General features: G+C 38.3%; 1 protein-coding gene across 1 annotated transcript; it reads right to left on the reverse strand.

Annotated features, from left to right (window-relative positions):
* Window positions 1-1,906: 1,906 nt before the first annotated feature.
* Window positions 1,907-23,998, reverse strand: LOC128713369 (muscle calcium channel subunit alpha-1-like). The gene is made up of 25 exons (XM_053808227.1): window positions 23,700-23,998; window positions 21,180-21,425; window positions 17,875-17,981; window positions 17,400-17,552; window positions 16,500-16,693; window positions 15,576-16,161; window positions 14,632-14,857; window positions 13,706-13,916; window positions 13,216-13,236; window positions 13,045-13,144; window positions 12,503-12,806; window positions 12,246-12,349; window positions 11,129-11,273; window positions 10,508-10,804; window positions 10,344-10,431; window positions 5,848-5,955; window positions 5,666-5,718; window positions 5,458-5,604; window positions 4,894-5,368; window positions 4,707-4,808; window positions 4,122-4,310; window positions 3,948-4,050; window positions 2,862-3,673; window positions 2,246-2,315; window positions 1,907-2,178 (listed from the first exon to the last, which is right to left on the reverse strand). The coding sequence occupies exons 1-25, from the start codon at window positions 23,996-23,998 to the stop codon at window positions 1,907-1,909; spliced, it is 5,412 nt and encodes a 1,803-aa protein (XP_053664202.1).
* Between the last annotated feature and the right edge of the window lie 1,572 nt (window positions 23,999-25,570).

Genomic DNA, 25,570 nt, shown 5'->3' on the forward strand with positions numbered 1-25,570 from the left:
TTGCCTGGACAAGACGAATACAATGAGCTCTTTGTTCCTAGGTAAACCCAAACTAGACAACCGGTAAAGCTAGGACAAGAGGACAGGGATTCGAAACGAATATGTCAAGGAAAACAAAAGAACACATACCAAAACGCATTTTGGTATGCGCATTTTTTTTTGGCGCATCCGGTCTCGGTTGCCCGGAAAACCGACGTGGAGAGGAACCGACGCGGCAAGATTAATTAATGGTCGGCGTCGCACATTCCGAAAAAATGGTGTGCGCCTGCAACAACAAGTGCAATCAGCTGGAGTATTGTGAGGGTTTTCCTGCGTTTAACTCCGAGTGAACGGTGGAAACGTGTGAAGGATGACCAGCTATACAGCACATGTTTGCGTCGTCACCGCAACCCTTGCCGCGTGACGGAAGGGCGGAAAAACACGGCGGAACGGCGTGGCTACGGCGGAAAAACAAAGCAAGTATGAAGTTAATCTCTCGCATTCCACAGAAGTACATAGCAAAGGCGAGGTATTGTTGCGCTATGTCCCTGTGGCAGTACATGGACATGAACGGACGGTTCATACGGTGGCACTCCTCGACGAAGGTTCATCCGTGACGCTGATGGACCATAGCTTGATGAAACAGCTGGGCTTAGAGGGAATGAAAAAACCTCTTTGTTTGAGCTGGACCGGGGGGCAACTACGAAACGATGACGGTTCCGTCGAGATTCCGATCACCATCTCCGGAATTCGAAAAGAAGATCGAAAGTTTCTGATGCCTGCTGTTCGGACGGTTCAGTCACTAGGTTTACCAACGCAATCTGTCAGCGTGAGTAAACTTACGTCGCGATATAACCACCTAAAAACTCTTCCGTTGCAGCCTTATGAATCGGCTGTTCCTCAATTATTTATCGGAATCTATAACTATCGCCTAACCCGCCCCCTTAAGACAGTCGAGGGACTGATAAATGAACCAACGGCTACGAAGACCCGCTTAGGATGGGTTGTATCAGGATGCTGTACCACTGAAATACAGAATCGACAGAAGGCTGTAGCCACACATAGTGTAATCGTCTGCGACTGCGCAAATATAGATGCTAAAATCGACGCCGCTTTGAAACAAGGCTTTGCTTTGGAGGATGTACGATCCTCCAATATGAAAATCAACATTTCCAACAAGATGATCAGGCCTCAGGGTCATTGTTTGAAATTAAGGGAATTCAGAAAAAAATCGGGACATTAAACAACATTAGACTAAATACCCCTTCATCATATCCAAATATTCTCTTTTGCATATATAATGATAATTAATATATAAGATATATAATAATAAGTCGTAGGGGTCCCTTTTACTAAACCAGCTCTTTATTCCTTTAAGATCAGATTCGGAGTGCCTGTTTTAGAGCCTTGCGCGGTTCATCTAACTGACATTGGTGTAACTGTCAGTTGGGCATGGTTGAGTGGTTCGGGTATGACAGTACATTATCTTACATATAATGTAATTATTCCACCTATAACTATGTATAAGATAATTAATGAATAATATAACTGAAATTATTTATTTTCTTCAAGCATTACTGATATTAGATTGCATATATTACGGGCCCCATTGGGTATCACCGTTTGAGGCGCCTCGAAAAGCGTAAATCCGTCTCTGGATAGAGGCCTTAAGGAACGATATAAGATATATAAGTATCGATATAAAGTTAAGTCAATTAAATAAACAATTCATAGAATGTCTCCAGTGTTTCTCATGAGAAAAGTACTTTAAGGAATAATATGAGCTGTTTTGACTAACATTAACAAGAAATAGAATACATATGTGGGGTTTATGGGTTTTATTTCAACTTTCGTAACACTCCTGGTATATGCAACAAACATTCCAAAAATAAAACAATATTATTAACGTCAATAAAACGGTAGTACGTTATGTATCGTTTTCTTCTGCGTTCACAACTCGACTAGTTTGCTTTGAATATATCTCTCCAAAGCACAATGGCTTCAATGGACCTTCGGCATCACTTGCTTCGTTTTCATTGCCACTGGTGAATGTTTCATTGAGCTGATCATGGTCGTGCATCATTCTAAAGCCGTACATTAGCGTTTTGTTAACATCCCGTAAACCTTTGTTCAGAGTAACATAAGTTCGGGGAGGTCGCGCCGGAGGACGTTGTGTTTGCGTAGAACTTATAGTTGTATCTATCGTCGGAATAAATAAAACTCTGATTAGTTTATTTGTGCTATATTTATGATAATTTCCTTTTACCATTCGTAAAATAACGCTTCTTAAATGTGTACGATGTAGGCCAGGTGATCCCGAAAAGTTTATGATTTCGCTGAAATATACGCGTAAAACACATGTTAAGCAACATACACAAAGTTCGATTTTTCGTCTTCCTGTTGAAATTATTACTATTATTATTTTTTATACCGATGATCGTATGAAGTGTCTGCCTCTTTTAGTTCTAAACGATGGCCTAATGATCGACTAAATAAAATGTATTTTTTCTCTCTACCCCCCCCCCCCCCCCCCCCTTAGCCTGCTTCTTACCCTCCCCCCCTTTCTCTCTATCTCTCTCTATTTATCTTATGATAGGTTACTGACTCACTCTAGTAGTCAGATAATCGATCCTCGTCGAAAAATTTATATTAAAAATTTACAGTCAATATTTTTTTGTAAATTTACAGGTACAAAGTATGCGATCCACCAAGACTAATGTATTCTAATCATACTGCTTGAACTTTATGAAGAGACCAGTACTGTGCACTAAGTTTTATACTCCGTAATGGTACCAAGCGTACATTTATTGATACAATGAGATTTTTTAGATTTAAAACAGTAAAGCAGATTTAAAGTCGTAAATGCACACAAAATAACGTACCCGATGCGCCGGTTCTGGATTTATTGATGAGGCGCTCTCGTGCAGCGTTCCTGAAATTTTTCGTCTTATTTTCGGTCCACTTCTGTGAAGTATTCGCAACCCAGCCAATAGCGCCATGTGTGAAGCCGGTTCAGTGTTACGGTCATAGGTTTTTCGCTTTTTGAACCTTCTAAAGTAGTCCTGTATTAGATAGGTAGCGTAGAATTTGCCCACGGTCACTTCATCCTCTATGCCTGGAGGTGGGACTACTTGATCAAGCAGTTTATTGCTAGTTCGCTTCCAAATCTGTTTGATTATGTGTCTCAGCTCAAGATTTGCCTCGTCGATATTGCCCTCGGTTTTGATTTTCAGTGAGGTGCGCACCACTGCGAACAATGTCGCATTAAACAGCACCGTACCGTCGCTGTTTAGTGGCATATTCATCGATACAAGCCGTTTACAGGCGACTCGGTGCGGGCATAGCTTACCGAACCCGAGCGGTGGTGATATTTTGCGCAACAGTGTTACCACGTCGAGATGTTTGATACGACCCTTCGCATCAGGATCGTATTCGCTCCATAGCCGCACAAACTCATCTAGATGGTGTGGTCCCAGTATGGACCAGTCTCGCGTAAGATAGTCAAAGTTATCCATGATGACCGCCACAAATAGATTTATGATGAGGAACGAACATAGCACGTAGAATGAGATGAAGTATGGAAAGGCAAAATTGGACCCACATCCTTCTTTAGATTCCTTGTCCTCAGAATTTTCATCACAGCGTACCTCTTCGCGCGCAGAGCAATCTAGCATAATATCTTGCCATGCTTCACCTAAATAGAAAAAAGCAATTAGTCTCGTCCATGTTCATGACAGTTAGCTTTCATGTGTTAAAAAATTAGACGAAAGCACAAAATTCAACGGACTTATAATAGCCGTAGATTTGAAAATTACTATGTATAATAAAAGTTTTAAAAATATATTAGAGACACGGTCTAGCCACTCTTGAGAAAATGATACAAAAAAACTTGGTAGTACAAACAAGTGTGATACAAAACGCTACATGTAGGAATCATGCTTTAGTGAAACACAATATCGAGAACGTACCAGTAGCGGATCTAAACAAAACCAAAATAGCCTGGGGAAATGTTTGGAAATTATTATTCCTATGTATTGCAGTTTCATCATCCAATGCAATACGGCCAAAAACCTAAAAATTCAAACAAAACCGTTGTTGACTAACGGATTCTTGATTAAAGGAATATACAATTATGAACCCACTTGCATTCCTATAACAGCATAAATGAAGAACAGCATCACTATTAGCAATGCCACGTACGGTAGTGCTTGAAATGACTTAATGAACGTCCACAGAAGTGTGCGTATACCTTCACCACGTGCCAACAGTTTTATAAGTCGCATAACACGGAATAGCCGGAAGAAATTTATTGATATTATAGTTGATGCGCCCTGTGAGGATAGAAGAGTGTTGCGAAATGTTTTTGTATTTTGTTGCCATTTATAAAAGTATTTGTTTATAAATTAAATCCTTATTTCCAACATTTCTTACATATAGCCTAGTTCTTTAATGTAGCCTAGTGTTAATGTAAGTAAAAAATGCAATGTAAGAAAAACATATAGTCGATCTTCACATCTCGAGGAGATAGCATCTCTTGCTGGAACAATAACTTCTATATCGGATTGAACTTAGGATCGGACTGACTAATTGTACATATGGAACAAATTGAACATAATTCTATACTCTTTTTAGCCACTTGAAAACCACTTTTTGGGTTTCAAATAGAAACATGTAATACTCATCAATTAATCTTAGTCTTTACTATTTTAGCACACATTTATGGTTACCTTCGTTCCACTGCTGGTAGTTACTTCGGAATACACAATATCAATGAAACTGCCCAAAACGATGATAAAATCAAACACATTCCAAGCGTCTCCGAAATAGTTCTAGCGAAAGTAAAAGTAAAGCAAGTAGTAATATATTTGGAAATGAAATTATAACCAGAATAGTATAGCCTATCAAAAAGCTTACCTGAAATCTGAATGCGGCAAGCTTGAACACAAACTCTAAGGCAAATACTGCAGTGAAGAGCAGGTTTAAAAAGTCCAGCCATTCGGTGTAGGGTTGGGGTTGTCGGTAAAATTTCATCGAAAGTGTAATAGTATTCATCATAATTAGTATAAAGATGGTGTACTCAAACAGCTGCGACGTAACGAACCACCATACTTTATACTGTATCCGATCATCGTTCGGGATGTATCGCCGAACTGGTTTCGCTTTAAGCGCAAACTCAATGCAATTGCGTTGGTTTTTATCTAGATCACAGTTTTTGTACTCTTGTTCGCCTTCATTTTGAAATGTCACTATAACAAAACCGACGAAAATGTTTACCATAAAAAAGGCAATCACAATTATGTATATGATGTAGTAGGTCGCAACGAGTGGCCGATAATTGTATATAGGTCCGAAGTTTTCCGTATGTGAGTCAATCGATACATAAAGAAGTCTGTAAAATAAACAATTAACCATCAAAGATACATTTTGCCTGGCAAAAGTACCGACTGTAGACACATGCTCCAAGAAACAGATACATACGAAGGCCATCCCTCAAAGGTGGATACGGTGAACAGGGTAAGCATAGCTTTTTGCACATCATCGAAATGAAATCGATTGTTAGACCATTCTCTTTCTTTCGACACTGGCTTATCGACATTTCCATCCTCAAAAACTAAGTATGTTCCGCTGTAAGAAAATTAAATCATAAATTGTCATACTCTATAAAACCATTACAAAATGTACTCACTGACATTCTGCTTCTTCGTATTTTGAACGATCAGAACACGAAAAAAATTTTCCCTGAAAAGGAAAAAGCTTTTTAGATTTTCTTCACTAACATAAACCTTACTATCGGATAATTTGAAAAATCTTGGATATTGTACTTTTTGGCCATTTGTACAATTTAATTGGATTTGTCGCCGACTGTACCTTGAAAAGCTGTACCCCGATTACCGCAAACATAAACTGCAGCAGAAATGTGACCAGCACAATATTTCCGATGGTTTTTACTGCCACTATCACACATTGAACAACATGCTGGAAATATAGTAAATATGAAACGCAAAATGTTTTATTAATATTGTTATTTATTATATTTATAACTGTCATCATGTAAGTGTATCAAAATTTCTGAATGGTCATAAATGGGTATAGTATAGAGAAAATACCGTAAATCACCAGTGCAGACAGTATTTACATAGGCACAAAACGTGTTTACCATAAAACCAATAACCGTTGTACTTCTATGATCAAAACGAAACAAAACTAAAATGCTCGTCGTGAAGTATTTTATATTTTTTTTTAATAGCTATGAAAATTTCCTTATCAAGTTTCTTAAATATAATTTATTTTGACTATTAGCAATATTGATATCCTACCTAAAAGTAGAGCAAGTGCACTGGATCTGTCTCTATGTTCATCAGCTATGGCCCTGGATTTTTGTTGGAATGTCATCCAGGACCCTATCGAAAGTGATCACTTGCCGATAGAAATTTCCTATATCAAGGGAGGATGTCCAGTTAATGGGATTCCCGTCAAACGAGGCTTGACGAGGAACATTGACTGGACAAGATACGGCGAATTAGTAGCCGCTTCACTTTCTCTTGTAGATAATAATTTGCCTCCTATAAAGGAGTATGAAAATCTTGTTTTAGTGATAAAAAAGTGCGCCCTTGAAGCTCAAACAAGGGGCACCCACCAAGCAAGGACATTTAAAAAACCCCCCCCCACTCCTTGGTGAGACAAGGACTACCAAGCGGCTTTTAATAAAAAGCGGGAGGCATTTAAAGCCTTCTGGGACACAGGTTCCAGGCCTTGATATGAGAAATATAAAGGCATGGAGAGGTTGTGCAAAAACCTTTTGAAGGCGAAAAAAAAGGGATATTGGCGCAGATTCGTCAATAAGCTAGATCCTTCCACTTCGCTAAATTCGCTTTGAAAAATGGCTAGAAGGATGCGAAACAGCAACGACATAAACGAGAACGAATGTTTTTCCGACGAATGGCTTAACGAGTTTGCTCACAAGTTTGGCCCGATTTCGTTCCAGCGCAAAACTTCGCTCAAGATGCCCTGGTAGTAACCCAATTTTGGACTTACCATTCACCATGGAGGAGCTCTCCCTGGCTCTTCATTCATGCAAAAATTCGACCCCAGGTCTGGATCAGGTTAGTAGCAAACTGCTTCAAAACCTACCAGACATGGGCAAGAAACGACTGTTGAGAATCTTTAACAATATGTTGGAACTCAACATCGTCCCGCAAGAATGGAGAGAAGTGAAAGTTGTCACTATTTGTCAAGCAATTTGTCATTTATTGTCAAGCACTATCAACTTGCTCGTGCTTGCAAGCAAAACATGGGGTCTATATTTCTAGATATACAGGGGGCGCTTGACTCAGTTTCTCTGCACGAACTGAGCCAAAAACTGCAAACCGCCGGGCTGGGACCTACAATGAATAATTTCTTATTCAATCTTTTGTCGGAAAAAGCTATGAATTTTAACAATGGTCACGTTCAATTGAAACGAACCAGCTACCATGGACTTGCACAAGGGTCCTGTCTGAGCCCCCTGCTATATAATTTTTATGTGAGTGAAATAGATTCTTGTCTAGCACCCAACTGCAGTATTAGACAATTGGCAGACGACAGCGTCATTTCAGTCGCTAGCAGGGACGCCGTCGAAATACAACAGGCTTTACAAATCACTCTGGATAACCTTGCCGAGTGGTCCGATAACCTTGGTATCAAGTTCTCTCCAACGAAAACAAAAATGGTTTTCTCCTTTTAGCGACACCGAAAAAAACAGGGAGAAAGCACTATATGAACCTAACATTGATGTCTTTTTATATGGGGAAAAGTTATCAATCACCGACAATTTTCGATACCTTGGTGTTTGGTTCAATTCCAGGCTAAACTGGAGCATGCATATCACCCAGCTGATCAAAAAATGTTCAAAAAGAATCAACTTTCTAAGGACAGTCACAGGGTTTTGGTGGGGCGCACACCCATCAGATGTCCTGCGTCTGTATAAGTCTACGGTACTCTCCGTATTGGAATATGGAAGCATATGCTTCCATTGGGCATTCAATACACAGCTCCTTAAGTTGGAGAGATTACAGTATCGTAGTCTTAGAATCGCACTAGGGAGCATGAAATCTACTCATAACATGTCCCTAGAAGTGATGACCGGAGTGATGCCGCTGAGATTACGTTTTGAAATGCTATCGCTTCGCCTTCTAGTTCGTTCTTCAGTATCAAATCCCTTGATCATAGACAATTTTAAAGCGCTTATAGAGACAGGTTCTAAAAGCAAAATCATTAAAATTTATAATGGTTTTGTTGCTCTACAAGTCATTCCTAGCGCCCCACAAGCAGTAAACCGTGCTGCCCTTCCTGAGTGCTACAGTTTCATTGTTAGTACAGACTCCTCGTTGCGTGAGGAGATCAAGATCATTCCTCTTGATCTTCGTCCGAGAGTCGTACCGGGCATTTTTGTGAACAGGTACGGCCGTATTGACAAAATGAACCAGTATTACACTGATGGATCATCCTCTGAGGAGGGCATTGGCTTCGGTGTGTATATTGAGAACACCGAAGCCTTCTTCAAACTGAGGCAGCCATGTTCCGTGTTCAAGGCGGAGCTTGCCGCAATTTTTTACGCACTATTGTTAATAGCAGCGAGTCCCCCGGATCAGTACTTCATATTTACAGATAGCCTTAGTGCTATTGAAGCACTGAAAACTCCAAGGGCTGTTAAGAGCCAAGACTATTTTGTAGTAAAAATTGTTGAATTGCTCGGCTCAATGTTTAACAAGGCGTTCAAAATATCGCTAATCTGGGTCCCTTCTCACTGTGGAATTCCCGGCAATGAGAAGGCAGATTCACTGACCAAAACAGTCGTCAGAGAAGTCGTTTTTTACGACCGATCTTTCCATGAGTTCTTACGCACTCCACAGCAACTTTTCCTGTCTTGTTGGCAGAGCATGTGGGAGGCGGATGAACTCGGGCGATTCCTTTTCTCGGTCTCTCCGCAAGTGTCCCTGCGGCCTTGGTTCGGTGGGCTCCCTGTAGATCGTGCGTTCATTCAATTGATGTCCCGACTCATGTCGAATCATTTCGCATTGGATGCACATCTACAGCGTATCAATCTGGCAGATACAAAAGTGTGTGGCTCTGGGGTCGGATTCCATGATTTGGACCATCTTTTATGGTACTGCGTGGAAGTCGAAACCGCCAGACCCTCCTTGATAGGAGCAGTCGAATCCAGCGGTAGAATCCCGGATACACCGATTCGAGATGTTTTGGCTGGTAGGGACATGAAATACATGAGGCTGATCTTTCGCTTCGCCAGGGACAACGGTCTTATCCTATGAATCCCATCCTTATTTCCCCGTGTATCCTTTCGCTCCCCATCCTTTGTTATTTGTTGTCATTGTCCTTGTGAATTAATGTTTTTTGCAGTGCCATTTTTAAACCGTTGAGGAAACAGTCGCTTTTGAGGACAACACCAAAGCCGCCGGGTGTTTTATATCGTCCAGTCTGTGTACATTTGTTTGTTTTGTTTCAGTCACGTCATGGCCCGTCGAAAAATGTCCAGTCCCGTCGGAAAATGTCGAACACAGGAGGTTGTTCCCGTAAAGACCGACGCCTTAGCACATGAGCCACACCACAAGCAATAGCTCCACAACCACAACAATAACTACAATAACATCACCGGACCTAGACCATCACACAAAACAATAGGACAAACAAAACGAACAACAACAATAGTACAAAACCCAAAACGACACAACACCAACATCCACCATACACCAACAACCAATCCAACCGAGTATGCCCGGGATAAGGCAATTCGCAAGGAGGAAATGCCTTGTAAAATTTGAAAGATTTGTATAAACTCAACACTTTGTTGATAATACGGCAAATGCCGTCATCATGGAAGAAATAAATAAATAAATAATATTGATATCATATGTTTTCCTTAAACGCGTTAGCAATAAACCTCGGACCTGGGGGTCCTGAGTTGTTGATAATGGAACGAAAACTAAACCCATTATATCCCAGGGATACGCAGTCTTAATCCAAATAAAACTTTGTAATCCATCTAGGAGTATCCCAAAATGGGGAGTGTTCGCAATCGATCCCTACGTAGTGTTGTTATGTGTTTCTTTCGAACCGGTGAAAATTAATAACGCGGTTTTTCTACTTGGGCGTACGTGGTCCTTGCTACGGGGGAAAGGTGGGGGATTTTGGACCGGTCTTGTCGTGTGAGACCTGCGCCGCTACCAATACACTACCGGGCCTGACCAGACCTGTTGTAGTGTCTGACATACAAAGTGTAAACAGTAAGTGAGACATTATTTTCCTATGGACATCTTCAGAAATGGTGTTATCGAAGAATATAAATAGATAGATATTGTATATCTTACCTTCAATCCTTTAGCCCTATTGATAGCCCTTAGAGGCCTTAACACTCGCAAGACCCGAAGAATCTTTACGACGGATATCGTGCCTGAGCTGGAATAGTGCAACAATGTAATATAATAATCAATATAACAACGTAATGTAATACCAATACTCTATCGTTACTCACCTAAACAGCATTGACACCAATGAAACGCTGACTACTAACAGATCGAGCAAATTGAAGGCCGAACGACAAAAAGCTCCTTTGTGCAGTATGAATCCGTATGCAATAACCTTCAGAATAAGCTCGATGGCAAATACAGCGGTGAAGAAAAAATCGAACTGATTTAAAATTTGATTTCGCTCCGAATTGGCATTCAGTGGATCCTCGGCAGCAAGCATTACGGACGAAAGCATAATGCACAACAGAATTATGTTACCAAATACGGTATGATTACATAACCAGTGGCAAAACTGTCGAAATCTGTACAAATTACGAGTGAATGAAATAATACAGAAAATGTAAGTATTAATAACTTGTAGGCATACTTCGTATCACACAATTGAGTGTCAGTGACTTTACAGAAGCACATAAGACTAACTTTTACGATCGTTCACACATTACAGTGCAATGATGAATGAATCAATTACAACATCTGTTTGTTAACGCGTGCATACCAATACATTTGCTGAGCAAAACTATCAAAGTGGCGCAACGTAACCAGAAAGATGCATTGAAAGATCATCAAGGGATTATTTGTATATTTATAAGCAACTCAAACAAAAGTCGTATAATAACACTCTTAACCTGTTGGTAGGCTTCAATAGAAAGAGTGACTTTTCATCGGATATCGGTATAGGGCTGCTGGATACCACGGCCTCCGATAATCGTTTGGCGTATGTTGTGTGAGCGGAAGTGCGATCATTCGGAATTTCAATCGCTTCACAGTGATCTGGAATAGTGGAACAATAACAAATGTCGGACCGAAAACAGTTGACAACCCCTCATAACATATTATTACCCTCAGTATTGTTTTTTTTTATTAGCCAACAAAAATCTTTGCGTGCATTGTGGTTTAGATGTGATAGAGCTAACGTAACAAATCCATTCATCGTTCCATGTTAACAACTCATATATTGAACAATCCGTGACACAACAAAATAACCAATCCATTCACTGTAATTTGTGTACAAATATGTAACATAAGCTCGCAACAAGATTCTAAAAGAAAAAGCCAAACATACTACATACTACAGAAAAAGAAAAGCAATTGGTCACCTGTTGGTGTTGGATAAGATAAAAAGCGCATTTTTAGGCGGCTCGCGGTATTTTTTCACTTTCAAGCCTATGCGGGACAATCGTCGAGGAAGCAGCGTTGGTTTAACTGTTAAAAAATTGCACAAATAATCAAATGGCCTGTTAAACATTAATTAAACAAAATAGTATTGCGTTTTCAAGGAAAGGTATTGCATTAGATACGACACCATCGTTTTATGCAAACTGGCTTAATTTTTAATGGTGGTTAATTAATTACAAATATTTTCTGTTGGAACTAATTCTAATTTCTGTTGGTTAGGGCAACATCAATTAATTCGCACTATCACTACGCACTAACAACTCTATGTTAACGGAAAAATGTGTAAAATAATTACAACTTGTATTTATAAACACAACTTTACAAATTGATAAATACGGATCTATTGGTACAAAGTTTCCATCGAAACGGATGTGAATTATATTAATGTCACTTTCAATTAACTGATTCTATACCAAGCTTAGCACAAATGACAAACGTTCAATTGGTTAGTTCGATGTTTAATTAATAGTTTAAATTTGAAAACAACATTATAAATGAAGCATAGAAAAATATAACACATATCGGACAGTTAATGCGATACACCCGCATGTACATGTTATCGAATACCTTGAATCACTACTCTACTGATGCGCGTTTTTTTCGTCTCTTCTAACGTTGCTGATGCAATTTTAGTGTTGCTGGTACTGATGGTGGATTTCGTGACATTTGCACTGGAAAGCAAAACACGGTTAAACACAACGAATGATTAGTAATCAAATAGTTGCATTGTTCTGAATAGAGGCCAGCACAAGATCTGATCTGATGGGTACATCCTCCGATCCTGTGCAGTTAGCCGAATTAAAAAAATCCCAAATGTCCCGAACTTTTTACTATTCTTTTCCATAATAGGCTCCTCAGTTTTCTTAAATCTTGATCCATACGCTCGTCTAGTTTCATCATTATCATAACAGTGAATATCATCATCCTCCGGTTCTTCAATGTCTTCTGTTTCATCAATCTCCTCGTTATCTTCGTTGTCGTTTTCTCTGTCACCCAGTTCGTTGTCGGACTTTTCGGTTAAAATATCCAGCTCTGTATCGGGATCATCTTCTTTTTCAACTGCAGTCAATGATTCGGCATCGGCAAGATTGTCCACGGCGATGGCAAGGAAAACATTTAATAATATATCTGTGTTAGGATTCGTGTTGATAAGGAACGTTCCACTGATTTTTTTTATTCAATAAGGACGGCCAGGCCGTATTGTTTTGCACTGTTTGACATTGCACTGCACATTGCACATTGCATTGTTTGACACTTTTAAAGAATGTAGTTCAGCTAATTCAAACCCGAAGTAATTTTATTCCAATTGATTCATGCTATTCTAACTGGATAAAGGAATTATCAGAAGTTTATTTTGAAAGGATACAGTTTCCGCAGATAAAGAGAATGATGAAATAGATGCTAGCCAAGATTCCAAAAGATGCCACACCTCCATATGCTTGGATGCCATCGTACATAACAGCATTCTACAAGGAAGGAAATTATATTGAAAGAATATAAAATTTGAAGAACATTGACACCCCAATCAGATACTTACCCAGTCTTCTCCAGTAAGGATCTATCCAGAAGGAGAAATATCAGTAGAAAATATAAAATGTAACTAAATAATCAAACTCAATATATGTTTCTATAAATTGTTGTCCCTTTCTATACATTTTCTAATCCAAACAAATGTACGGATAAAACAATGTATGGCACAACAATTGCAGTGTTTTGTTGGTTTACAATGGACAGAATATTTTGCGTATCAAATTTTACAAGCCCATTTAAATGATGGGTCAATTAAGCTACAGAACGTCAACCAAATAATTCACAGCTAAATGTACCACTATGGAAAATATTACAAAGACATATTATCCTACCACCTTATATTATATTCTTAACAATTTCTTACTCCATATGTAGACACAATTATTGAATACTACTTTGGACCATATGCTACGTTCCACAACTACTAGAATGCTTTATGACCTTCAAAATATGCGTAGGTAACACATGCAAAATTTAAAAAAAAACATTGAATATACCTGAAACACGGTCAAAAGACTTTGTACAAAGCTGTCGAAATTTGAACGAGGCTTGTTATCTGTAGAGTTGAAGATGAACCGTCCTCCAAATACTTGCATTCCCAGAAGGGCAAATATTACTATGAATAGAAACAGTAACAGCAATAGTGATGCTATTGATTGTATTGAATTAAGCAACGACGCAACCAGATTCGATAATGATTGCCAGTATCTATAATGGGAAGGAAAAGTATGAAATAAATTATTGTCCTATTATATGGTTGTTCGATTAGAATTTATTTCTTTACATAAACATCCATTGAGTCACTATTTTAAATAATGCACATTAACCAATAATAAAAAATAGATTAATTGAAGTAAATGTTTCAATTACTCTTCACTTTTAAAGTACGAGCAACGATAAGAAATCAATAACATTCGTCCACTGGTCGGCAGACTCTTTTTTTTGCTTTATTATGCAATAACAATACTCCACTTTTTTAAATATATCAACATTTGGTGAATCAGCTTTGCGTTGCAAATATGTTTTATCTTTTTGCAATAAAAATTACTCCTCTGAGTTCGTCAAACATCCTCATATCGACTGAGATAGGCGAAACAAACTGCACCGAATGAACGATTGAAAATTATGGCGAAACTGTTATATATTATGAAATGAAAGAAGCAAACTATGCCGACGAATTTTAAAATAGAAATGCGATTTACACCGCATTGTTCGTGGCGTTAAAGTTTCCGGATAAAATAAATCCGTTCCAGAGAATTCCTGAATTGAAAATTTGGGAAAGAATTCCTATCATTTTGCAAACTCTGCTTTACCTTTAGTTCACCAATGGTTCGACTTGCAAGTATTTTCACGAGTAAAAGATAACAAATATTGGACATTTATGTAAAGAATGACAAATTTAAACATTAAAAGTGATTCCTACTTGGTCACTTTGAAGACACGTAACAATCGCACACATCGTAGGACAGATATGCCTAGCGGAGGCATTAATTGCGTATTGGTTAACAGGACTTCAATAACACTACCAATTACGACGAAGCAATCAAAACGATTGAATAACGAGACATAATAGCCCTGCAGTCCTAAACTGTACATCTTGAGAAACATTTCCAATGAAAATAGTGCCACGAAAAACATATTGGTGTACTCTGAAAGAAAGTTGGAAACAGAAGGTATAGTTTTATTTCTGATTAGCTCTATTGATTAGGACAAAAAAATTCCAACAGTGAAAAAAAAGTCTTTCACTACATGCATAAGGTTTACATACAATCATACATTATATTATGAAGGATGGCATAAGCATTTCCACTGCATTTATTGTCTCGTTACATAAGCTTTTACCAAACGCACCAATCGAATGTTTCGATGGACCCATTGTGTGCGAAACAATCTTGCTGATACATTAGTGTGTTAGTATATCAACGCGCTGATTTCGTTTAGAAAATGGGATCCTTTTTAGTTGCAAAAGCCTGGGTTGTTTTCGTTTTATTGCAGTAGTGCTTGCTTACATGCGTGGTTTTGTGCTTGCGTGCGTACAAGAATGCAAATAGTGTCCGGGCATCCAATTTCTGATATCCACCATGCGGCAAACAGTGCCGTATACTATCCTGCTCATAATTCCTGGCTTGGAATCGAATCGAGCGTCTTATTGTATGATCAAATCATAACGAGTACAGTTTGCATGGGAAGTGTAAACGTTACTGCCTTAGTCACGGTGCAACTGGTGCAATGGTGCTTTACAAATATACCTCTAAATCTAAAATAGTAACATATAGCTTTCTTTTAAATCGAGCAATTGTACAGTCGTTCTCAGTTTGACCGACTGGAATAGAACATATAAAAGGGCTTTTTTCATACCACACTTACCTTGGAAGTCATCCAGCCATTGCGGTTGATGGTAGTGCTCAGTTGCAAGTACACCCGTGTTCAAAAACACAAGTATAATGATTAGCCAGTAAAATGCTTGCGATTTTACTGCCTTTCGGCATGATCGTCGCATCTTACGGTTTAAGCGATCCCAAGCTCTAAAATGTCGATTGTACCACGATTCCGGAACTGGCTGTGCATAGTCCAAGCTGGCTTCAGCGCAACTGTGCACTTCTGTTGAATCGGGCGATACCCCGGCTATACCAGAGGCTCCAGACCCTACGAGCATTGCTTTGGTTCCCTTCAAAAATCCTTCAGACATAATCTTTCCAGGCGATGGTGGTTCCTGGTACGTATCGATATCCTCGGCCTGTGTAATCCAGTCCAGGTATCCTTTCAGATCTTCTTCGATTCGTTGCTTTTCGCGAAGTTTCTGAAAATCACCCCGACTTTTTGCTTTTGTGCGTTCTTTGGAAAACTCACCACTCAGGACACCGAGAATTAGGTTCATTACGAAGAATGCTCCTAGTATAACCATTGAGACAAAGTATATCCATTGCCAATTGCTACCCATCGCATCTTCAATCTGTTTGAAATATAACAAAAACATAAAATTTGAAAATACAAGTTTAAATTCCAAAATGCTTTAAACCATAAGGTCGGTATATGATGCTCAACACTTTTTTCTTTTTTCTTTTTACATAAAACAACACATGCGTAGAGATCAGCTGCTGCGGTTTGTTTAGTTATGTTAAAAGCTTTACCGAAAACAAGACAATTGCATCGTTTATATTGTTTGAATTTTATTTTAAATTTACTTATACATTAAAATTTCTGCGATATTCCTTAGTATCGAATCAAATAATACAAATATACGGCTTATTCGCCCTTAAAGAATAAAAAAAATATACTTATGATACTCACATAGTACAGCATATCTGTCCATCCCTCTAATGTGATACACTGAAATACCGTTAGCATCGATAATCCAAAGTTATCAAAATTCGTAATTCCGGCATTAGGTCCTTCCCAATAGTAGCGACAAATCCAGTGTATGCCTATGGAGTTACATTGAAAACCGCCTTCGCCACATGGTGTTGGATCTTCCATCATGTCCTCTATTGTTGTAGTTCATTGAATTACATTAGAAATTAGTTATTCGTTTTCAATACATGCATACTAGTATACACAGATCATCTTGTATTGCTCATACTTTTATTATTTGCATCGACTTAGCAACTTTAGAACGGTTGTATCTGGGGATTCGAAGTGTCTAACCATATAAAATATCTTCGCTTCGGTGTGATGCCTGCCGTTCAAGCAAAGCATGCTGACTATTTTCGTAGAAACTGTTGCAAATATTGTTGTCGATAACATTATTAAAATCCTAAAATCTGCTCATTTTATGTACATACGTTTATTAATACTATTCCTTACTAAAAAGCTTTGCCATAGATAGTTTACATCCCACTACAACACCATTGATGGCATAAGCGTATTTCAAATTTCACCAGCTGGTGGTGGCAACCTGATGGCTTGTACAACAGGTGGGTAGAAACTGAAGAAATACTGCAATATTTGTATCCTCTTTAATAGTATTCTACTATTGCAACATCTCATCCAACATATAGTGTAAAATTAAACATGATATTGTACGCGTTAGAATTGCACCATTTTAGATATTCCTCACTTAATACCGAACCCAACAGGTTATCAGCAAGAATAAAAGCACTGTTTTAGCAATACTCCAAAACACCATTGTTCGTAGGTGCGATACAAGAGGAAATATTATACTTTGCTGCATAAGTTATTATACATAACTACCTGTAATGTTGTGGAAGCATGTTTTATGCATTTTGCCAGAAAATAACTCTAACCCCACGATTGCATAAATGATTATTACAAACAACACTAACAAAGCAATGTGTAATAACGGTACCATTGCTCGTAGAATGGAATTAAGTACCACCTGCAAACCTGTAAATGAAAAAAATAAACAAAAAAATTATTCGCATTTCATGTTTTCTCTGTATTATTGGAATTGTAAGTATTTGCGATTATTAATGCGAAGTATGAAAAGTGCGGAGTAAACAAAAAAAAATACGATTTTTATTAAACAAATACTCTCAACTACCATCACAATTCACTTAAATTTTAAATGAAATGTTCTTTAAATGTTCTTATGAGTATAGTCACGCTACACTGGCATATGACCTAGGATTGAGTTTAATAATTGGTACTTTTATAACAATTGTTGAACATTTGGTTACACATGTATATGTTGTGCGTTGTAACTTACTTGGTACTCCGGAAACTAATCGCAGTGGACGCAGCACACGGAATGCTCTTAGTGCTTTGACATCGAAACCGTCCTTCATAATACTGGATAGCGTGGTGCTTATCATCCTATGATGGTAAAGTAAAATGCAATAGCAATAAGAGTGAGAAATGCAATAGCAATGCATGCAATAGCAATATGCAATAGCAATAAGAGTGAAAAATGAGTGGCGGCCCGGTGGCATGATGGTAGCGGCGCCGGTCTTCACACGAACGGACCGGACCAAAATCCCATCCGGGCCAATCCCCCGTAGCAAGGACTGACTATACGGCTATGTGGTAAAATAAGTCGATACGGCCAGGCCGTTCTAATGAAAAAAATCTCTAATACATAACAGCAAACGTTTACCACAGTACGCTGCATTTTTTGATCTGTCATAAATAGTTTACAGTACAACCATAATAACTTAATAACATGTACTGTACTGGATATACAGGGTAAATTTGACAGACAAGGAAAAAGAAAATTTTTGCTTCACGGTCCTTACCTGCAGCGGGAGTCCTCTATTACCGTACATCTACACCTAGCGGCCTTCACAGGTACGTTAGCCAACGTACCTGTCATTTACCATTGGACTGGGTTCGCTACCAGGTACGTAGGGAGCTTCCCACGATTTGAGGTAGACCAAAATGACAGGTACGTTGGCCCGCGTACCTGTGAAGACCGTTAGGAGTAGATACACAGTTAGAGGACCTCTAAACCTTTCACGCTCAACCGCCAATCTTCTTTGTACTTATTATTATAATGACGAACGCTATGAACTGTACGATCTAACTGAACTAACGTACAGTGAATTAAACCCGTCAAGCTCCGGTGGGTTGATCACGGCATTAGAATGACACCACACTACCCAGCCCGTAAAGTGCTTTCCTGTGCCGTCCTTTTAGATCGTCCACATGGACAGAGGAGGCTTTAGATTGAGATAGAGTGGTGGCGTTGATATTAAAGGAAAGACGACAATTCTACTCGGGTTGGAGTTCAGACTAACTTTATTTAGAATAATGTGCTATATATATATAGACAAGTACAATAAGAAAATAGAATAATTCCAACAGATATCCGCCAGAAATGCCGGAATTGTTGCGGTTTAGAGCACACCTGCAGTAGCCCAAGACCAAGTGCCTGATAAGTAAGTAGGCAAGTACTTATTCTCCATGGTTTGACGAAAAAATTCTCCATAGGCCCTTTGTGTTACACTTTGGGGCCCCCATTAGCACTTTTATACTTTATACACTTTTCCTACTAAACAGCTTTTTCCGGAGCCCCCTTCACGGCGAGGCCCTAGGCGGCCGCTACTCCGTCCACCGTTAGATCCGTCATTGCTACTAACAAGGCTGTGGTGTTGCTTCTATTAGTTTCTTTTTCAATAAAAAAATTTCCTTGATTAAGGTCCGGGGGGTTTGGTAACTAAATAAAAATTCACGGACAACCGTTTTTGTATTCTTACAGAGTTGAGGCAAGGGACAGAATCAATATTATCGCGCCGATTCTCACATCACAGATCCGAGAACAAATTCCATTCGGACAGTCTTTCCGGCTACATGGTAAAGTAAGTCGAAACGGCTTTTCTGTTCTGGAAAAAATGTTCAACCGTGCAATTAGACGGTGACAATTTTCTCGGAGACTTTTTTCTCCGAGACTTTTTCGATGAAATGAAAAATTAAAATGAATGAAAAATTCTATGAAAAAACGGCTTCCCATTTATATCACGTTTATGAAGTGGCTCTATTTTGGCTGGTGTTTTGTTGTCATTTGTTCATAAATACAAGTTTTATCCACAAAAATGAGTCCTTTCAAGCTTAAAATTAATTTAATATTATCTGCATACATAACAAAAATAAACACCCACAAGTGGCATGTAAACAAACAAATGAGCGCAGAAAAGTCTCGGAGAAACGAACTTTTTTGCTGGATTGAGCCAATTGAAAAAGTCTCGGAGAAAATTGTCACCGTCTAATTGCACGGCTACAGATTTGTGTATATTTCCGATTTGTATGCCTCATCCGCAGTCTAGAGAGCGCCATTTGATCTTTGTTGTTTGGATTGTCGATGTTTGGCCCTACCGAGGTTTTAATGTACCGTAAGAAGGTGTCCTATTCCTCCCACCATTTTTGCTGCCATGTATTCGTTAATATCATTTTTTGCCATTTATGGCTGTCTCTGTAGGGGCTTGGTTTGCCAGAGGGTCAGCTTCTTCGTTGCCATAAATCCCGACATAAATCCATAAATGACTTGGGATGGTTTTTATGGTAGGTCATAGAGGACTTGAATGAATGGGTCTTTAGATTTTCCGTTTTCTATGGCAGCCAAAACACTTGCGCTATCGGTAAAAATAAGGTTAGGTTTGGTTGAACATGCCGCTTCATCTGCCGCTATGATTATCGATGTTGCTTCAGCCGACAAAACATCGAAGAACGAAAAAGACGTAGAACATTGTTCAACCCTTACTCTGCATACATGCATTCACTTTTTTCCATAATGTGCAATGCGAAGTCAACATTGGTTGATTAAATTTAAGAAACATCAAAGATCTATAATCTATGTCCCTATTGAAATTTCAAGAAGAGTCGTCAAAAATTGAATCCTGCATAGAGTTTGTTGTACGGTTTGATCGTTTATCGATTACCGCTTAACAACAAAATTTAAATTACCCAGGTGCAGCAGGTTACAGCAGGTTTACGCATCCGAATATTATTGTAATTTTATTTCTGTTATGGTGAAATAATAGGAAGATACAACCTGGAATCTTCACCACAGCTCTCACAGCGTGAGTACCGTGAGATGCTGTGGGGGTTCAAGATCAAGAGTGTGAGGATAAGAAATCACTCTCTCTCCGGCAGCGCTTTAGGATAGAATAATAAAGTAATTGTGTTAATCGTACCCGCGTGCACGTCTAAAGGATTCAATATTTTACACTGACGACAGACCTTAACATTTCTATTTCTCGTATGGTCGCATTTGAATATTAATTAAAATAATTCGTATCATTCACCATCAGCCACTTTGAAGTTTGATTGATGCGGCTTAAAAATGCAAACCAAAGAGAATTCGATATAAATAAACCCGGCATGGTGAACGTTTCAAAAGTGTACTGAAACATCGGCAAATTGCAAGAGATGTCAATGTACTGTAACTAGATTAAGAATGGGGAAATGCAAATAAACAGACATGAATCCCAAATACGTAAAAACTACACAGACGTATCATATGCTATTACTTGGTGTACGGTACTGCGTTTACAAACCAATGTTATCTCTTCAACTTACCCGATTAAAACAATAGTGAAATCCAACATATTCCATCGACTTCGAAGATACGCTCCAGGGTGCATGACAAATCCATACGCGATCAACTTCATCACGCATTCGAGTGTAAAAATGATAAGAAAGATGTGTTCCACTTTTTCCAACATCGCGTTTGTTGCATTAGAGTCGCCATTAGGAAAGGGCGTGTATGTAGCTAATGCAACACAATTTGCAAAAATCGTTAACAGTATAAGATACTCGAAAGGTCTGTAAAAAATGCAAATAAACCATGGACAAAATGACTCAGTTAGGACGGAATACGTGATTAAAAAGATAATTGTTTTTATTTTGTGTACTATTTAACATGCAAATAGGTAATGAATACCATCGATTACGTATGAGAAAGAAATAAAACTCATAGTTAGAATTGTAATTAGTACAAAACAAACGCATTCACACAAAAATTCATACAATTTTTATATACATTGCTCGATGCCATTCAAAACCACACCGATGCTATTTAACTATTCCTCTGCAGGTAGTAAAAATAAAACCATTTTTAAGTGCGGTGTATTTCAGAACCTCAACTATTCTACTACCTGGCAGGCGACCAAAACCAAACTTTTGGCTTCGTACTCTGTTAGAATGTGCACATATGAAGTGCAGTGGTCATTGTATCACGATTGAAATATGATTGTACTATTTATCCTTTCAGCCAACGGTGCACTATGAATAAATTTGGTACATATCAAACGGGTTTGGTTTATGCTTGCTCAAACAACAGGCTGTCGTGTGAAAATAACTATTTCTTAATTCGTTTGGTGGTGGACTTCACGTATGTAAGCAGGGTTTGTTTTTATAACAGAGAAATATAATCTCAGATGTTGCATTATTGATTTATTTCTTACTTTACAATAAAAAAAAATCGCTTTCGAAAATGATTCAGGTAACAACTGGATAACTAAAATCAAATTTAAAAAAATAATAACTAATCTCACCCAGACTAATAACAATAATAATAATACATTTTTAGTTGCATGCAGTTAGCATCATATTCTAAAACCGCACAAAAAATTGGAACCATTGAAGATTATTGTAATGGTTTTAAGCTAATAGAACAGTTGAAAGTTTTGGTAGTACAAAAACCTTTTCCAACGTAGCACATTCAGAGGTGTGAAACGATGGCTAATCCAGGGGTCAAAAACAACTGATTGAAAAGAATTTTTTTCATAATTTTTGTTTGGGCGAATGGTTTGGAAATAAAGTGAATTTCAATTTCATTGTCCTGTCTACGCCATCATTGATTTCTTTTACGATTTATGTTTAGATAATTTATGTTCAGGATAGTGTTTGTTATGAGTAACTTTACTTACGTTACACAATTAAAACCACTACGGAAGACAAACATTCCCCTAATGTTAAAATTTGATGTGCCGAGAAATTTCAAGCAGTTACGTTCAGATTGTGCTAATTTCTGTTGATGACAAACTATAAACCTGTATGAAAACAGAACAACGCTATGACCACTACCACCACTGAAAATGAAAGATCCAGTGAAAGTGAAGACCAAATCTCAAATTAGAATTAAAAAAGAATCCCAACAGTTCACTGAATGTTTAGCATAAAATCTTTACTGTTATATCAGAAGTGTGTTTATTTCTTGTGGTATGTTGTTGTTTTTTTGATGTAAAATTATGAAATATTGTTTTAACTGACTAAAATAACTTTCACACTTATATTCGCCTTTCCAAAACATAGTAACTAAATTGGCGTTAGCTGAAAAGTGTTCATATATTTATTTTCCGTTCACAACATAATAAAGAAAATATGTACGTCCAATCAAATGGGTTTCTTGCAATTGTGGTTCATTCTTCAAAAGAGTTTAAAATATTTTGAATTTGGGGGATTCAGGACTTTTGATAACTTTGTTACAAATCGTTGAGGCTACTAACGATATCTGATCCACTAAATCAACAATTTCCTTTAGTTTGGTTCACTTATCAAAAAGTTTGTCGACCCCTGACAACTATTTGTTAGACCAGGATTATGCGCCTTGGCTATTTTGGCTCGTCTGCATTGTAAACATTTATGTTCACACCTGTTATACTATTTATGTTCCACCTCATTTGTACGGCAACAAACAGGCGCTCAACGGAAGATGAAGCGTTAGAGTACTCTTTGCCGTCCATTTATTAATATAGATGTTTTTTTTTTATTTTTCAAGAGACTTTTTCTCTTATCCTCCTGAGGTATGTAATCACAATACATTGCATTGCATTACAAAGGAAAAGTTATTATTTGTAATAACTTGTAGTAGTCTATGGTCTATGGTATTTTGTTTCAATATATTTGCCTTAAGAAACTGTTTACGTTGTAACACGAAACACATTGTATCACAAATCACGCAAAAGCTTAAAAATTCCGCACAAAGCTGCATGTAGTGCTTTGCACTGCATACATACATTTTAAAACACACATCTCGGCAAACATTTGCATTTGAAATTAAATCACACCACTACAGAGAAATGATTTATCACATACTTCCATTCCACCACTTTGATACACAGCTTTCGCAGAGGGTTCTTCAAAGTAAGACAGTAAAATACACGCTGCGGACGATCAGGGATGACTTTGCCCGGTCGCCTCAGGGGACGTTTCGGCTGATTGTTGGCTCCGGTTCCATCGCCCAATGACGGATCATCTGCGCCAGTAGGGACTTGTGGGGCACTATTTACTACGGTTGTTACCCCCGGTGTTTCTGCGGTTTTCCCTACATTTTCACCAAGGGTCTGCGTCGGTGACACCTTCGCTGAATTAGCTATTTTTGTACCGTTTTCCATACCGCATCCGACCAACCATCCGCTCACCGTTCAATTACTAACAGTGGCAAATATTTGGTGAAAAGTTAACTTAGAACAAACTTATTCTTTACACTATTTTGTATGATCTAACGCACAATTCTAATTAGTTTGTTACACAACCCGACGGCGCACAGCTTGAAATGAAATAAAGCAACTATCTGATGCTGCAACTGTTGCTGTCGATCAAGGTACGATCACTGTACACACACACACACACACACGCACGCACACACACCAATTGGACCATCAATAATTTATACGTTTCGATGATTTCAAATTCAGCATTGTTTTAAATAAAAATTCACACTTCTATGTAGCAGAAGAACAAAATGAGTTCGCATACAGGAGGGACTCACGAAAGAGAAAGTTACAAACGAGGCAATTATAAACGATCACCCATCGCCACTGATTTTCACGAGAATCAACGTACGACTGATATTTGGCTTACACGTCGACGTATTCGGAGCATCGGTACCATCCAAGATTCATCTTAACGTTTGTAAGAATCTTCCCGCCTTAGCTGTGTTTGTAAATCAGGTAGTTCACAGTGTAAAAGAATGAGGTTAAAACAACTTTGGACATAATTTGGTTTTTTACTTCAATTCTGTACGATATACTATCTTTTTGAAACAAACATGTAACATGCATTGCTGTTAGTAGATTGTACGAAGGTGAACTAAAACAGCTTTATATTTGAAAACACATACCAATGCGTATTGCATTTTCTACCTGTCATGTACTGCACCATCTTCTCATAGTGTCCAATACGCGTGTCTGAAACTGCTGAGTGTTAACCGGCGTTTCAATCAGCTCTTGGTGCTATTTTTGGATGGTAAACATGACGCAATGGCACGATGTCGTCTTTTACTATTAGAATGGATATTTTTAAACTTAATTCTTAAAATCGCTTAGCATAGATTTGTATGATTGTGTAGGCCATGCGTTTACTTTAGATTTATTTTTACACAGTATTTTCCTGTCAGCAATTGCGCTCGTAATGAAATTCATTAATGCATTATACATTATGTTTACAACCAATGCTGCAAATCGTTTTTTTTTCAGTAGAAATACAAATCTATTCCCTATATGGTATCCTTTAATGGGCCTGACAGTACTTTTTCTACTGAAATCTGTGAGATGTTTTCTAAAAGATTTGAAAATTAATTGCACTCAGATTGCCGCCGATGCAGACCGTCTGATGGTCTTCATTTACAAATCACCTTAAGCCGACGATTAACTTTCGCCCAGAAGGCATTTCCCAGAAGGCACCATTTTTCGCCATTTGTTTCGCCCAGAAGGCACCATTTTTTATGCCAAACTTGATTGAGCTTGAAGGAACGAACAAACGGAACAAAAAGCAGCTGTCGATTCGATGACTCATTCTATTCTGGTGGCTAAATTACAAAAGCTAGCGTTTTCCACCAATACTTGGTCGGTCGGTCGATGGACCGAATCCTATCTCTTCGGTATATCGTATTTCATTACGCTTGGGAATGTGGCGGACGTATGAAACATTATTATTTCTACGCTTATTTTTGATAGTTTATATTT

The sequence above is a fragment of the Anopheles marshallii genome, chromosome 3, assembly GCF_943734725.1.
Source record: "Anopheles marshallii chromosome 3, idAnoMarsDA_429_01, whole genome shotgun sequence".
Classification (NCBI taxonomy): Eukaryota; Metazoa; Arthropoda; class Insecta; order Diptera; family Culicidae; genus Anopheles; species Anopheles marshallii.